This window comes from Leguminivora glycinivorella, chromosome 1 (genome assembly GCF_023078275.1).
Source record: "Leguminivora glycinivorella isolate SPB_JAAS2020 chromosome 1, LegGlyc_1.1, whole genome shotgun sequence".
NCBI classification, from domain to species: Eukaryota; Metazoa; Arthropoda; class Insecta; order Lepidoptera; family Tortricidae; genus Leguminivora; species Leguminivora glycinivorella.
In genome coordinates, this window is record NC_062971.1 from 15,896,156 (window position 1) to 15,912,864 (window position 16,709).

General features: G+C 37.1%; 1 protein-coding gene across 1 annotated transcript; it reads right to left on the minus strand.

Annotated features, from left to right (window-relative positions):
- Positions 1-2,648: 2,648 nt before the first annotated feature.
- Positions 2,649-9,335, minus strand: LOC125229694. The gene is made up of 9 exons (XM_048134600.1): positions 9,133-9,335; positions 7,226-7,331; positions 6,992-7,078; positions 6,633-6,765; positions 5,668-5,805; positions 5,095-5,201; positions 4,084-4,110; positions 3,432-3,683; positions 2,649-2,970 (listed from the first exon to the last, which is right to left on the minus strand). The coding sequence occupies exons 6-9, from the start codon at positions 5,167-5,169 to the stop codon at positions 2,833-2,835; spliced, it is 492 nt and encodes a 163-aa protein (XP_047990557.1). The 5' UTR covers positions 5,170-5,201; positions 5,668-5,805; positions 6,633-6,765; positions 6,992-7,078; positions 7,226-7,331; positions 9,133-9,335; the 3' UTR covers positions 2,649-2,832.
- Positions 9,336-16,709: the final 7,374 nt, after the last annotated feature.

Here is a 16,709-nt window from a genome sequence, read left to right on the forward strand (position 1 = left end):
ATGATAGCCCACTAAACCTGAGTTAAGTGATTGGTGCAAGTGAGCCTAAGTGAGTTTTCATATTATCCGATCCGATATCGGATGTCGGACCGATATCCCATACATTTAAACCGCCATCTTTGATTTTTGCCTTTAAAATCCTTCTGACATCCGATATCGGATCGGATAATGTGAAAACGCACTAAGTGTTGCGTTTCTACCGTGAGTAATGTGGCCAAAGTTCAACGAGGGTATGCGTTTTAGGGTTGGCAACACGCATGTATAACAAGCGCGTTGACTGCTTACCATCAGGTGGTCCGTGTGGTTATTTCCCACCGACGTGTTATAATGGAAGAAAAATATACCTGACTATCACTATTAAGATCGAACATTTTTTTTCTACATTTTACAATCGATATACATAGAAAGAGAATTATGCTGAAGTGGTGTCAATAAATATTTGATAGTAAAACTAATCAGTATTTAGTTAAGCAATACGTGTATATATATATATATATATATATATATATATATATATATATATATATATATATATATATATATATATTCGTGTTTTATTGATGTTCTGATTGAATAACTACCCAGAGCACATAATCTAGTCATTTAAATATGCCTAATTAACAATAAACTTACGTTTCACAGCAATATTCCAAACACTCTCACGAAATCCATACATTAGCATCCAAAACTCATAATCGATCACTACACAAATCACAATTAAACTAGGCGATAAAACACTGTAAAAGCTCATTCATTTTCATCATTTAAATTTGGCGCGTAAATGTCATCAAACACAACAGATTAAAAATCCAAAATGGCGTTCGGGAGCGAAGCTCAGACGATACTGGCGTTCTACTGCAGCATGGGACCGTGGGCTGCCGCTGCCGCCCACTGCTGATCTCACGGGCCAATTCACACTTGCGCTGCCTCCGGTGAACGTTGCTAATGACATGCTGATTTGGCACCGTTGCATAAAGGACTAGTTGAAGATGCAAATACAAACTGGTCCTTTACTGGATACTAGATGACCTGAATATTGTACTTAATATGGGTAGAGTCAACAGCGAAATATCTTAAAACTATAAGTAATAGGTTTAAGGGACTTGCTTGGCCCCGTGCATCACTTGAAATATTTTAAAATGAATTCTTATGGTCAAAATCATGTACCTACAGACCTACGCTTCATGGTAGGTATAGGCCTTCTTCATTGCATCAATTACACCTGTGGACATGATTTAATCGTGCATCAGTGAAGCAAGCGGAACCATGAGGTAGAAATGATTCTTTGCCGTCTGTCAACGGCTGCCAGTGGGGTCACTAGTTCACTTACTTAGTACATAATAATCTTGAATAGTATTGCAGTAAAATGCATTACAAAAATATTCAACTGCTCACACTGCGCTAAAGTTAAGCGAAGTGACCGCTTTCCAGCTCGGTCTTAAAGAAAAGTACCTAGTAAATAAGTACGAGTACCTATCTAGGTAACAGGTGACAAAAAATCTATGAAACGGCAAAGCCAAAATTTTTAATCCCTCTATGGGGTTAGTAAAGTCTTGGCTTTTGCAGAGATCTAATAACTTTTTCAATGATTTCCATGAACATAATACCTAATGTGTGAATGCCAGTGACGGTTTCACATTGATTTAATAGCCAACGGCGGCTGTTGACTCGGTGACGAATCCATAACTGTACCTAGTTACTGTATTTTATCACTGTACTGTACCTGTACCTACATGTTGATGTCACATCTGATGTCAGCCTAAAAATAATCAAGAGTATTTGTGCAAAGTATTTATACATAAATGCGTAGTGCGGAAAAGTGGCAGTGAACATGGACGTTTCACAGCTCGATGAGATTAGTTTAATCCAAGGAACAATTGTGCTAAGAGGGCAGGCTGCTCCAAAAATAATTCTGTTGCTCTTTGAAGGCAGCATCAACAAACATAATATGACCGCTCGATTTTTGTGCTTGATTGAAGGAGTGGCGCTGATTGTCAAAAAGTTTACTAATGCCTTATTCTCTTCATTCACTAGCCTTGTTATTTAGAGTTCCTAGTAATACTTTGTCAAGATTGTCTGTCCCAGGGTCGTCTGGGCTGATTTTTTTGCTCCTGGGCTGATGTAAGTGTTTATTTATACAGACTGACTAACTATTTACTAATATAGACAAATACATGAAATCTTACTACCTAGTTTCCGGAAAACTTGGAGTCTGAGGCATTGCATAGAATATTTCAACAATGACTGGGTGCTTCATAAGTTATGGAGTCATTATGATTCCATCTGAAATACCAATGTTTATTTAGTGATGATTTCCATCTAATAATTGCGATAAGTAATAGTTACCTGCTAAATTATAACCCCAACGTTTGCTTTGTATATTGATTAATAAGTAGTCCTTAATAAGAAATTTCTTTCACATGTTTTGTATCCATGGACAAGTATCTAAACAATTTCCGGAAACGGCGACACATCATGCATCATCAGCAAAGGCCGACATGCTTCTTAAACCCGCTGAGATTCTCAGAAGGCAAAACCGCGAATAAATTACTGGTGTCAGTTTGTGTACCTACCTATCGCAAGTAAAACCTAGTTACAGTAAGTTTTGCTTTTTGGTCTACAATCGCTTCAGCAAAATAAAAATACAATTTTTAATATGATTTTACTTGAGGGAAACACTACGAATTTACATTCTTGACAGAGTAAAGGTAATCATAATTCAGGGAAGTATCGGAAATGATAACAGGACACAGAGTAGCACAGTATAGCAGAGGCGGTATTTAGCGATGAGCCAATAGCAAGAGAACGATGTCTTTCGTGTATTATTCGACGCTACGCTTGCAGAGAGCTGGTTGCGTTGGGCATGTAGTCGAAGAGGATAGCTTTCTTGTCGTACGCGCATCGGAATAGGTTCCAGGTCAGATCCTCGGGCGTGTCGCCGTATTGGTGCTCGGCGCAGTTCTCCAGGATCTAAAGACAGTATGATATTACCTCCCGAGTAGTGTTGGTAGAAATTCGAGGCTACAACAACATGAGGTATCTTTCAAGGAATCAAGTCTTCGCGGAATACTCAGTGTCGGTGAGAACTAAATATCCGCCTTAAGACTAACCCCCTTATTCATAAACGTTCACTAAAGGTATCAAGCCGATCTAAATAGTTTGTCCCTTTCCGACGTATTGGTGTGGTGTGATAGAAAGGGGCAAACGATTTTTACCCGCTTGTTAACTTTAGTGTACCTTTATGAATAAGAGGATAAGTCTAATATACTGAGGACTCAAAAGACTTGACTCCTAACCGACACTGCTCCTGGGTCTATGTAAAGTAAAATTGTCGAATAGACCCAAGGACGAGGGACGCAATAATAGTATTGTCTCGCGATACGTTAGTGGTGTAATAGCAGTTCGCCCTATGCATGCAAAAAACCACTCACCTTGGCGACGTCCTTTCCATTTCCGCGCATAGATGGCTTGTCAAGGACCGCAGTCTTCTGCAGCTTGCCGTCTTTGCCGACCACCTTGCACTTCATGAGCACGCAGTGCACGTGGGCCCTCAGCTGTGGCGTGTCCAGGAATTCTCCGCGGCTCAGAGCGTCTACTTGCGCGGGGTCAGCTTTGGATGTGGCCAAGCAGGCGTCAGAGTGGGTGCGGAACATGGCCTTCTCTTCTTTACCAGCGGCCTGCATCTAGAATGTATATAAAAATTGTGAGAGAAGCTTATGAATAACAAAAAACTTAGTGTCAACCATCTTTTGGCACATGTCAAAATAAATACTACTTATTAGGGCCACTTGCACCATCGAAAATGGAGGGTTAACCCTAGGTTAACCTACCATTTTATATGGAATTTGACAGTTGACAGCCGACTAACCTTGAGTTAAGCGGGTGGTGCAAGTGGCCCTTAGGAAGTCATAAAGGTTGTGGTAAACTTGTTCAACCATTAAATAGATTTTTTTAATAACTTAAGAAATTAATTATATTAATTGTCCTGAAGAGCTTTTCCATAAAGTTAACGGAAATGTCGGAAATCAGTAAAAATTGGTTGCATGTAATAAACAAGTTGCACAATTTTATATATGTACTTACGGAACAGTGTTTGCAACCCGCCGAAACCTGAAAAAAAAACAACCTATTATTATTTTTCACTCAGGATTTTACCAAACCTGGCCTCGTTTATATTTCTTAATAAGTAATTACTTTCTTTCATCACCTTTATTTAATCGACACCTTTTTAGGGTTCCGTAGTCAACTAGGAACCCTTATAGTTTCGCCATGTCTGTCTGTCCGTCCGTCCGTCCGCGGATAATCTCAGTAACCGTTAGCACTAAAAAGCTGAAATTTGGTACCAATATGTATATCAATCACGCCAACTCAGTGCAAAAATAAGAAATGGGAAAAAATGTTTTATTAGGGTACCCCCCCCCCCCACATGTAAAGTGGGGTCTGATATTTTTTCATTCCAACTCCAACGTGTGATATATTGTTGGATAGGTATTTAAAAATGAATAAGGGTTTACTAAGATCGTTTTTTGATAATATTAATATATTCGGAAATAATTGCTCCTAAAGGAAAAAAAAGTGCGTCCCCCCACCCTCTAACTTTTTAACCATATGTTTAAAAAAATATGAAAAAAATTACAAAAGTAGAACTTTATAAAGACTTTCTAGGAAAATTGTTTTGAACTTGATAGGTCCAGTAGTTTTTGAGAAAAATACGGAAAACTACGGAACCCTACACTGAGCGTGGCCCGACACGCTCTTGGCCGGTTTTTTGGAATAGTGATTGGTCACGTATGCCTACTAGGTTTTTCGGTTTGACATGCCTTTAAATCAAACTAATAGGTACATTCAACATTGGAGTTTATTTAATTTATATTTATTGCACTTAAACAGGGTCGTGGGGTTGGATAACGGCCGGTAGCGGTAGGGCTAGCAATTACCGGATCGCCCAGTCGTCCCCAAAAAGACGACGACAGACCGCCTCACAAGGATGGAGTGCGCCCCTACACAGCCCCCACAGCGGAAGGGCCACTCACACCCCAGCAGGGGTGTCGAAAGATCACGCATCATCATCATATAATATCAGGTGTCACTAACCTGATGAGCTCCGGCCAGCATGCAGAGCACCAGCACCACATTCGCCATGGCTCCCAAGCTTGTGATCTCCCCCATATCTTCAGTAGGTTATCGGGTTATCCGTAGTTCTGGAATACAAACGCAGAATCTATGGGTAGTAACACAATGCTAGAACGGTTCTTAATACCACTACTTATAATATTATAATCTTTAGAACGTTTATCCTAAATTAGAAACAGTAGGTAGACGGCAGACGATCTTCAACCAATTGTTGGCACTATAAAAAGGTCCGAAATTCAATTCTTCTTTGGGAATTAAACATTCGCCTCTACATTTTCAATAAATTTCAAGTATTCTGGCTCGTCGATAACTAATTACGCCAACGTCAAGGTTTAGGCAGGTACGCGTTTTATGAACACAATTGGCCGCCGAGCCATTGACCGCCGAGCTAGGTAAATTTTTAAAATTTTCCGACTTTTTTCAGTGTCAAGATTTGGTTGACCTAACCGTCTCTTTGTCTTCCGCGTTTTTTGCCAATAAAAGGGTTAACATTCGTTTATCGTGCTTTATATGTCGGTATATGATATAAAGTACCTTTTACACGCGCAGTGACAGCCGCAACACAACGTGACGCAGCCGAGGTTGAAGCACCTTCTGCACTTGCACTCGCGAGCATGTGCCTTCTTGCCGTGATATATGCGAGCTTGCATCCTGCCTCGTACCACGATGTTGCTGAAATAATGCGACCTGTTATTGTCGTCGACTTATCCAAGCGATGGGGCTTTCAGTCCCAATTTTGGTTTTTTGTAGGACGTTAAAATCCTAAAATTCCTTTTTGTATTAGGTAATTTAGTTTTCTCGCAGATTTGAAGCGACACGTGTCGCTAACGGGTATTCAAGTAAGTACCTGAATTTGGCTTGAAAATCATAGATAGGTTGGCATTTAATATATAGGTATGTGTTGTTTGGATTATTGATATATGAATTTGATATAGGCGCTCTAACGGTCGATGCCCATATTTCTATAGAATATAAATATTTATAGCATGTATGCTCAGTAGAACTGACATTGCTGTTACATGGTACAGGGTGATGTTGTGACAGCGAACTACACTCTGTTTATAAACTGTCAGGTGGGAAGCAAAGTAACGTCCTCATTGTTAAAAAATAATTGAAGACAATGCAGACAATGTGTTGGTTAAATTCTGAGGCTGGCTTATATATTATATAAAATCCACATTCATTCCTGCGCAACCAGTTTAATTTAAATTGTTATACTAAATGGTCGCGTCGTGTTCGTGTTAGTTCGTGTATTAGGTACAGAAAAATTGCGATATGCACTCCTGGCCTGGGATTATTGGCATTATTTCATGCGATCAAAATTACCCATACAGTCCATGTTTGCAAAATTTCATATTTGCGAGCCCTGAAAACTGAAGCGAAGCCTGAAACTCTTCTTTTTAATGAGTATGCCATTAAAAAGAAGAGTTTTTTTAATAACTAGATCTTAAAACTGATGTTTGCTGGCTGAAGCAACGACATAAAAAACCAATACTTACGTTTTCAGGTGATTTCGTTATGAGTATATATGTAAATATCTTCTAAATGAGTAAGCAGGTAATTGGTTTACTGAAACTTATGAGTAGTGAAATGGAACGAGTTCGGGATTATTCTATTGCCAGTCATTGTGATCTGAAAAACAACGAAAGAATGTAAATGTAAGACTTTATAGATATTACGATTAAATGTCTCAAAGTATAATTCCGAAAAAATCATGTAATTTATGCAGTTATTTATAATCTACGAATGAATTCATTGATAATCCATCCATGCACTTTTGCAGCTCACTGTACAAGAATACCATGCCACTATTACCTACCTCTTTTTATTGAGTTTAGCGTAGGTATTTAGAACTTACCTAGTAATTTCTTTATAATTTTGAAATGGTCATGGTCTGTAATTGTAGCTTGGTTTAACTATGGAAACGGAAGCATAGAGTCAGAATCTGAAAAAATGCATATGTAGTGTTTAAACTTAGTTTACGGTACAACAATAATTGTCGCTAACTATTGATATCTCTTGTCATCGTTTTGTTGTACATAACTGTAATTTATAATATAATAATAGGTACATTAATATGTAGTTATTTTACCTGAATGTTATGTTATGATGTAAGTACAAAGTTTGTTGAAGTGCCATTGTGGTAGAACCAGTTAAAATCGGTTAAAGGTTGAATGTTCTGTTGACATGCCGCTGGTCTGAAAAAAACAGTAAGATACCTAACACGTACGATATTATGACATCATTGTAGAAAATTATGACGCTCAGATTAGACCATACTAGCTATTATTTACACCCAATCCGGATATATATCCGGACGATTGCCCGATACTCGTGTCTACTCATTCCCACGGTCAGTGGAGACCCCTTAAGTATTTGACGGGACGAATTTTTTCGGAAATTGAAATTTTGCTACTGGAAAAACCGCTTTCTTTTGACGGAATAAAACTGCTTTTAAAATGTGGATTAATAATCCCTGTAATTAAACAGTTCGTGAATCTCTGGCGTAATATCTAACTGCAGACTGAGATGTCGTATTTCATCAGGTCAGTTGGAAATTACGTAGTATTACGATGATTAAAGACAAGCTAGATGCCAATCGGCCCCGCTACATAACGTATTGTAGTTATCTCTACCGCTAATACAGAAAAATAACTTCAATACCTACGCTAGGGAGCGTGAAAGATTAGCATTTGTCACTGCGGCCAGGATGCCTGGAGGTGACAGTCGCTTACGCTTCAATAGATTACTATAAGTCCGTTTTCACATTATCCGATCCGATATCGGAAGTCGGGAGAATTTTAATAGAAAAAATCCAAGATGGCGCCTGTAAAGTATGGGATATCGGTCCGACATCCGATATCGGATCGGACATGTAAAACGCAACAGTGACAGTGGCGTTCCGTTCTATGTTGGCTAAACAGCCAATAACATTGGGCATTTTCGCAAAAAAAGATTCCAAACCTTTTTTTTTCAAAATAAGTCAATTTAATGTTTTTCCTATTCAGAATCACGAGATTCACGAGCCCTTTCGATCCTACTAGGCAAAAAAAGCGCCCCAAATTTAATTTTTCCACTTTGTTACCATTTTTCAAACACTTTGTACAGAGGTTACAAAATGTAAAGTAATATGCAAAATACCTACAAAATGTAATAGACAATTTTGGAACCATTTTTTGTCCTAGATCGAAAGAGCTCGTGATTCTGATTGTAAATTCAAAAATAATTTGAAATTCAAAAGTTACATTCGGTTGAAGGTGGACGTTAGAAATAATAATCCACTTGTGATTGTTCTCGCTTAGTAAAAGATTTGTAAAACTAATTTCATTAATTGTGACTCCTTTCTGCTAACTAGATATAAAAAACCATGAATGTGGTCCAAATACACAAAGATCGCGATAAGATGTGTGGTCATCTAACCCGTAGTATTTCTTCGATTTGATTATTATTTTAAGTAAAACGGTACATTTGTTTTTACTGATCGATGAGCAACAGTTAGTAAATATTTTTTACTAACGAGTAGACTATAGCAATTGTCTATTTAACAACCAATTGTTACGTAAATTGATTTATTTTTATGACAAACGTTTCAATTGAGGGACCACCTTTAATCAATCGAAACTTTTGAATGGCATCTTTTACAAACTAAAGCTTGAATTTACAATGATTCGAGTACTTTTACTAACTCTCAGTCACACCTATATTTTAAATAATACTATTGTTTTCTCTTAACGCGAACTTATCGCGATCGATTGAGGGACCACATTCTACATGATATTTTTTCGTGTTGAGTTAGCAGAAAGGGGTCACAATTAATGAAATTAGTTTTACAAATCTTTTACTAAGAGTACTCATTTACAGAAGTTGTAAATTTGAAGTGGATTATGAAATACGGATACCTGACATGCAAAAGACTGACACATTCAAAAGCTCGAAATTCTAACGTGGACCCTCAATGGGAACGCACATATTATATCATATTATAAATGTTGTAATTACCATTATTATTTAGGGGGGTTGTAGCGATGCATGCAAACAGAGGCACTGGGCCGCGTGGCCCGCGCTGTGCAGGCCCGTTGGATGACATATGGAGATAGAACGATAGCCGCTAGCACCGTAAGAACCATTTTCGTCAACGTAATACATATCATCGCTCCGCCTGGAACCAACATACAATGTTGCTGTTACTCTTCCACTAGCTTTAAATAGGTATTCCTCATTGACTTCCACGAACGAAGCCTGTAAAAATATGTGGGTACTTTTAATAGGTGAGAGAATTGCTATACAGTTTAGAATAGGCACCTGACTAATGATAAGTTTTGCAGTACAGTCGCCATCAGATATACATATAGGAGCGCCCGAGGTGCTCACAAATATCTGAACACGCCTGTATTGCCATGGCGTTAGAGGCGTGTTCAGATATTTTTGAGTACCTTGAGCGCTCCGATATATCTGATGGCGACTGTACAACGGCTTCATTTTCATGAGATACATACTTAATGGTATAAAATACTCAATTAACGGAACGGCACATCACTAATTAGACTAAGTTTTTCAACTCTTCTCGATGGGTTAAAAGCCCAGCATAGCAATAAATCTTCGTGTAGTTATAGTACGCTCCTACTAAGGTATCCAGTTCCTAATTTACAGAAGTGGTATTAACACTTTCAGTGTCTGCTTCCACTTCAGTGCTTAACTGCATGATACCATGTGAAAACTTTGCAGTGAATCTACTACGGACAGCGCCCTCCAGCTGTAGATGGATAACCGAGCATACCTTTCTTCTTTATGTACTGTTACAGTAAGATTTTACTTCTTGCCGGCCGCCTGAAATTCCCTGAACTCATAATAGCTGTTAATGTTGGGCGGAGTGTTGAGCCAATACAGCATAGTTCAGGATAAAAGTGACCCGCGGAACCACTAAATCATGACACGATCTTGAAAATGTGACAGCAGTCGAGTGTCATTACCGCTATAATGACAGTATTTTTCTTTTGTAACGTCACGACTCCTGCCAGAAAAATATGAAAAATTGAAGTACTAGCCTATTTCTACAAACTTGAATATGACTTCTAAACATAGACAAATAGTTTTTAATCTTACTAAACGAGGTTGTGCGGCAGCTCACGTCGGTAGAGCAAAGAGTAGTATTATATGAGACGGTAGAGTCTGTTCGGAAAGATGGGCCAAAGTATGGGGTCCCATACATTCCACGACTCTTCTCTTTCCGAACAGACTAACTGCTCGCCATGCATTGAAAGGGCCGAGTGTGTATTCTCCATGTTTTCCTCCGACTTAGTATAAACAAATCTCTAGATGATGAAGGTCAGAACTAGACGGAACACATGATATGCAAAAGAAAATTGTTTCAGCTTCGTTTATATATTTTAACTTTAGAATAAGTTATGAAAGTCGTGGAAATATTATTTTAATTTAATTACATGTAAAATACTCAATGATTATTGCAGTAGTATAATACATGCTTCCAATTTTATCACTTATCCGCGTGGATAAAGTATCCGTCACGCTTTGGCAAGTATGTCAGTGTGAGAGTGACAGTGACAGATGTCTTATCCACGTGGATAAGTGAAATTGGCAGCATGATACGCCGGCTGCCGGCATATTATGATTCCAATTTTATCACTTATCCACGTGGATAAATGATAAAATAGTTCCGATGAAAATATGACGTTTACACTGACATTTCCACAGGCTATTGAAAATTGGCGCAGACTTGGGGTAAAACCATGGTAAAACTGTATAAACTTTTCGCGAGCGCTCGAGCAATAATACAATGATTAAATATTAATGTACTTCGATATATTTGATTGCGTTCTCGTAGGATACTCATAGCGTCGAACAAGATCGATCACATAAAATACACTTCCTGTTAAAATGTGGCGATTACAGGATTAGTCATGAAACTTTATAGTTCTGTTAAGGCGGTTACAGACTAACGTTTTCACGATCATATTTAAAGTCGTTTTCGAAAACGCAATATGAGCGTCAAGACAAAACATAGCGAAATATAACGCGATTGCAAGCGCGTAACATGAAAACGACCGTACAGGCGCAAGAAAGAAAACGTTAGTCTGAGACAACCCTTGGAAATTAGGTTCACTATTTGTATCCCTATTTTATAATACTGCAGTAAATGAAAACAACTTTGCACTGTGGATTTTAGCAAATTAACTTAGATGATCCACCTTGTTGTAACTTGTACAGTCAACCAATTGGAACCCTAGGCCACTGTAGAACCTGATAAAATATCTTATATTATATAAATTATGTATTAACAAACACACTTTAGTGAAAAACTCATTTCTTATATTCTTTGTGCAAAAACACAACATTGAGTCCGTTAAAGTTTAGGCTACAGCGACTTGGCACTTATAAAGTAGGTACCTATGGAAACGCCGCCATAATGCTCATATTGCTTGCCATTTATTTATACATATTGTTTTATCGCTGCAGAATTAACTTAGCCAAACTTTAACTAACTTACATCCTTGTAAAAGTTGTAAACATTTCATTTAACACTCGTCAAACATGACACTGATTATGATTCTACAATCTTCATATATATAAACTATGTATAATAAACTTCAATAAACATTTATACAATTATAATTAAGTATTGTCATTCATTAAAAACTTATATTAAATTATATTTTGCTACTAAAAGTAACAATACAAATATCCCACTTACATACAGTAGCCGGCGATAAAGAATGCGCATCGGTTTTTCGTCTTCGTAGAGCGTTGTCTCTTTCTTGCTTATGTGACGTTAATTTAATTGTCTCTTTCCAAAGACCGACGCGCATTCTTTATCGCCGTTTGCTGTACAGTAGCACAAATAAATGCTAATTTCATCACAAAATTTACTCAATTATACGTGTCACTGAGAAGAGCATTAACCTCGTAAAGCCCAATGTACATTACAATGTACATAGATGTTGCAATCTAATTTAAATCTTCCATGAATCAAATAAAGTAGTTGTTCCATTGTTACATTGCTTTTTGAAACAAACGAAATTCTCACCAATTTACTTATAGAACAAGGTTCAAATTCAAAATGGGAAAACTAACTATGGTGGGCCTTACGAGGTTAAGCAACATAAACGTAACGATATTTTAATAAATACCTACAAAGTTTCTTTGGAACGCTTCATGAAATTTGTAGAAGCTAATATAAATATTACTTTAAGACATTTAAGTAAATAATAAATAATACTACAAAAAATAATATTCTAAAGTAATTATTAAATATTTTCAAAAATTGCACTGGACTCCACATTAACAAAATGGTCTGATGACAATCAAGTCACTAAGTTCAGAGCCTTTGTGAACCAAAGTAGTGTGAAACGAGGTTGATTGTTTAATATTTTTCTGTAATAAGTAAATAACTTTGCTTGCCATCCGACGATATAATTATGTAGGTGCACGATTAGGTATACAATTTCATATATTATTATAACTATTTATTATATGATAGAATTGACATGATAATACAAACCGACGCTCGCATCCTTTTGAGTGACACGATATGATACTGAGCAAAAAAATTATAATTTGGACCTCACGGACAATACACAGAAATTAATACAAACGGCTCATATACATGTTTATGTACATATGTTTAGTCATGAAACTCATAACCTAATGAGTCTAAGCTCCTAATTCATTGCATTCATTGAACTAAATAGTGTATTTTGTGACTGTAAGAGAATTTTAATTAAATAATAGACTAATTTTGTGTTTTGTATAACATCCTTAACTTCCCTTAGTTGCGCTTAGCGCTTGTTAACCTATACCTTAACATTCGTATATTCGTCTAGTCTTGTAGGTAACTATACCTTTGATACAGTCACCAGCATAAATAAGTGATGATTTTTGTACCTTGTCACTTTTAATCGTTTGACAATTTCGTATGACATTTCAAACACGACGTTAAAGTAACTCTGTACAAAAATCTTCACTTATTTATGCCGATGACTGTACCTATTCACAACCACCTCACCCTTCAACGAACACGCATCGAAAGCCATACACATCCACACTGAACAATCTACAACACCAACTATTTTTATTTAGAATAAAATATCAATGGGTACAATAGGCTAATTTCCTATACTTAAAATAAAATATGTTATGCAGTGCACGAAATAAAGCACCACATAATTAACGGAACGTAGTTATGTTTAAGCATAATTTATATTTAGTAAGTCAAAGAGAAAATATAAAGTAAATTAATTGACCGTGACGTCACTCTTCAGTATTTTTTTATTAATTCCATATTATGTCCATATTAGCAAATCGTTTTGACAGTCCTTAAAAAGAAGCTGATTTGACTAGTAGGAAACTAGCCTATTGCATGAGCAATATAAAACTTGCCGGCCGTTTCGAGCTTTATGCGGATGGTAAATCAGGCCCTTAACCCAAATGCATGACCTTGACAAAGATTTATTCAAATTTGAATTTTGACATGCTATCAATAGAGTCAAAAATACATGATGCATGTATACATCACTATGCATTTAAGGGTTAAATGACTTATACAAGACTTTATTAAGACAGTGTCAGGATATAAAATCCAAAAAAAAATCCCAAATCTAATGTTTAATTTGTGTTATTTTTTGTATTATTTATCGTTTGTGTCTTGTTTTGTATTTTGTAGTTTCACAGTGCCTTAGTGTAAACTGTAATGCTGTGTTACTTTTTTGATTAAATAAATAAATAAAATATAATATATATATATATATACACCGTGTTTCACTTAACACTAAAAACCTGAAAACTGTTTGTTCAGAATCGAGAGTAAAATCGATTGAGGTATATCTTGATGGGGGTAATATTTTTTGTTTTAATTTGTATTATTAGTTATTGTTTACGTGCCCATTCTACAAATTCGTAATACAACATTGTGCATATCATATTGTTAGAGGTTGTATACCTTTTTCAGTATTTAAGGGTATTAATACTGGCTGGTTACTTGGACGATTTTTTTTTCTGCTACGAAATAGACGTTGTGCGTCAGTTTAAATAAGTTTATCATAAGTCATAACAAACTGAACTCGTACCTAATTACAACCTTGTCATTTTGAATTTTAGGTTTAAATTTGCTTACTGAGTCACCTGTCCAATTTGAAGTTTACTGTGAGACAGGTTAAAGTGCTTTACATTGCCATAGCTGTCTATTGGTAAACCTTGTGTCGTTGCAGTAACGTACACAATTAAACAGTGTGAAGGCTTATGATGGTAGCTAGCAATGATTTTATTGAGTGTAGAGTTAAAAGCCGAGTAGAGCTGCACAGAAAATTAAAAATTCAATTTAAACAAATAATAATCATCAGATTAAAAAATGAACATTCTAGATACGTTTAAAAAAATAAAAATCAGTTGGGGTGTCTGAGGTTTTGAGTGATACCGGAAACACGGTGTATATATATATATACATATAAATAAGAATTCGAGCATATTTGAGTTATTAACTGTAATGCCTGCTCCCTTACTCAATCTTACTTTATATTGCCTTCTTTCGGTTTTTAGCATGATTTTGAAGTGACCATCAATAAAAATTAACGCTCAAATTAGTCGATTGTATGGTATAATTGTAATTGATAAAATTCCATTTATGTGAAACCTACAAGATCAGGAACTAGTTTTAAGACGAGTACAGTTTAACACTGGTTTCACTCATGTAATCCTTTAACTATAATACAACCATTAACTGTGTAGGAACAGGAGAGTTTACCCTATCCAAAATAACCAGGCAATGCAAGTCGAACTTCGCGGTCAGTTTTGACCACCCAATCTTTAACCATTTGAACCAAAAGACTAAAGAGCAAGGTTACGGTATAAAATACAGCTTAATTCATTCCAATAAGGTTTACGATGATGATGCGTTATACTATGTGTGGCGTTAATAGTATTTTATGCAACTGGTGGTTAAAAGAGGTCAAAAAAGGTGAGTGGCGTGGGTAACAATTTGAGGCGAAGCCGAAAATTGTTAATAAAGACGCCACGAGCATTTTTTGACTCAGTTAAACACCGTTGCATACAATACTTTTTCTACGACCAAGCACTTATTTTGAAAGAAAATTATAAATTCAACAAATACCTACTTTCAGTCATCTTAGTTATCTAGGTGGACCGCCTACCATTTTGAATATGCAGTTTGAGTGCAAACATGAAAATAAAACTGTCTATGGTATGGTTCTTTGAAGCCTGGCCACTAAGACGAATCGAGCCGAGTTGAATCGAGTTCTATACATTTGAATGCGATTCGACGCGTCGCCAATGAACGCAGCAGAAAACGAAGGAGTCTCGACTCTGCGAATTGGTTTGTTAAGTTGGTAGCAATGTATTTACTGAACTGTAAAACAGCTATATCGTGCGACTGCTACTAAATGTTTTCAGGGTATAGACTAGATAGACTTGTCCTGACATCTTTTATGTAGGGTTTTAAAGTTCTATGCACGACCTTGTAACTCACGAATAACAGTACGGGAGTAGAAAAAAAGGTTAAAGTCAGTGAGCTACAATTCTTAAAATATACTAACTAGGATCATGATATTCCCCCAGGATAAGTCAGGCAACAAGCCTGTAACCTACACTGGACTATTTCGCCACATGTTTCGTGTCACACTAGGTTTCGTGTCACAAGAGTTGGCACGAATGGAATGAACGAAAATTTTGTTGTGTGGGTTATTTTACTGTAGTAACTGTCAATTAGGCTTGTGTAGGACATGTACTAATAGTACAAAAGACACGATTCCCTGCACTGTACTAGACCGAACTACTCCCAAATGATTCTGCTCTCTAGTACATTTAGTACACACACAAGCGCAACAGAATGGAAGCGAAAGGAGCGAAGAGCCGAGGAGTGACAATGACAGCAAAGCGATCCGTGTGATCCTACTGAAACCGACCGAGAGCGCGCGAAAACGGCCGATCAGCTCTCGCGCGACTAGTACGAGCGAACGTTACTGTACGCCATATGCACAATTTATCTCTCGCTCTCGGTGTACTACTGTCCTAAATGTCCTAAAAGAACGAACTAGTACACTTCGGAGATCGTACTAGTTGGGAGCGATCTTTTCAGTGAACGAGCAGGCACAACTCTAATGTCAATAACCACTATTTTATTGGTTAACCTGTCACACACATAGATATTTTAATTCACTCATTCGTGCCAACTCTTGCGTATTGACCTGTACGAGCAGGAATAACGCTATGAACACAACGCAGTTTAAAATACGCTAACTAGGAACACGTTGCCTCCAACATCAAGCCTGTGTTGTGTTGTCTCTGTCGCTCGCACGGCGCTAGGTGCTGGCGGGACGGTGATGGCGCAACACGCAAGAATATTGCTATGAACACCACCCATCTTAAAATACGGTAAGAACACGTTGCCCGCAAGTCAGAAAACAAGCCTCTAACTACACTTGACTCTCACGTACAGTCAAGGCATTATAGATGCGGATAAAGTGACAAAATATGTATACAAGACTTTATTACTTATACGTTAAGGTTTGTTACTCCGTTATTTCTTGATGAGATTAGCCCAGGACCGG

Excerpts from the sequence above, each read along its gene's own strand:
- LOC125229694 (XM_048134600.1), bottom strand. The coding sequence starts at position 5,169 with ATGGGGGAGATCACAAGCTTGGGAGCCATGGCGAATGTGGTGCTGGTG. Across the intron at positions 3,684-4,083 it reads CGGGTTGCAAACACTGTTCC|ATGCAGGCCGCTGGTAAAGA; the intron begins GTAAGTACATAT and ends TATACATTCTAG. Across the intron at positions 2,971-3,431 it reads ATGGAAAGGACGTCGCCAAG|ATCCTGGAGAACTGCGCCGA; the intron begins GTGAGTGGTTTT and ends TACTGTCTTTAG.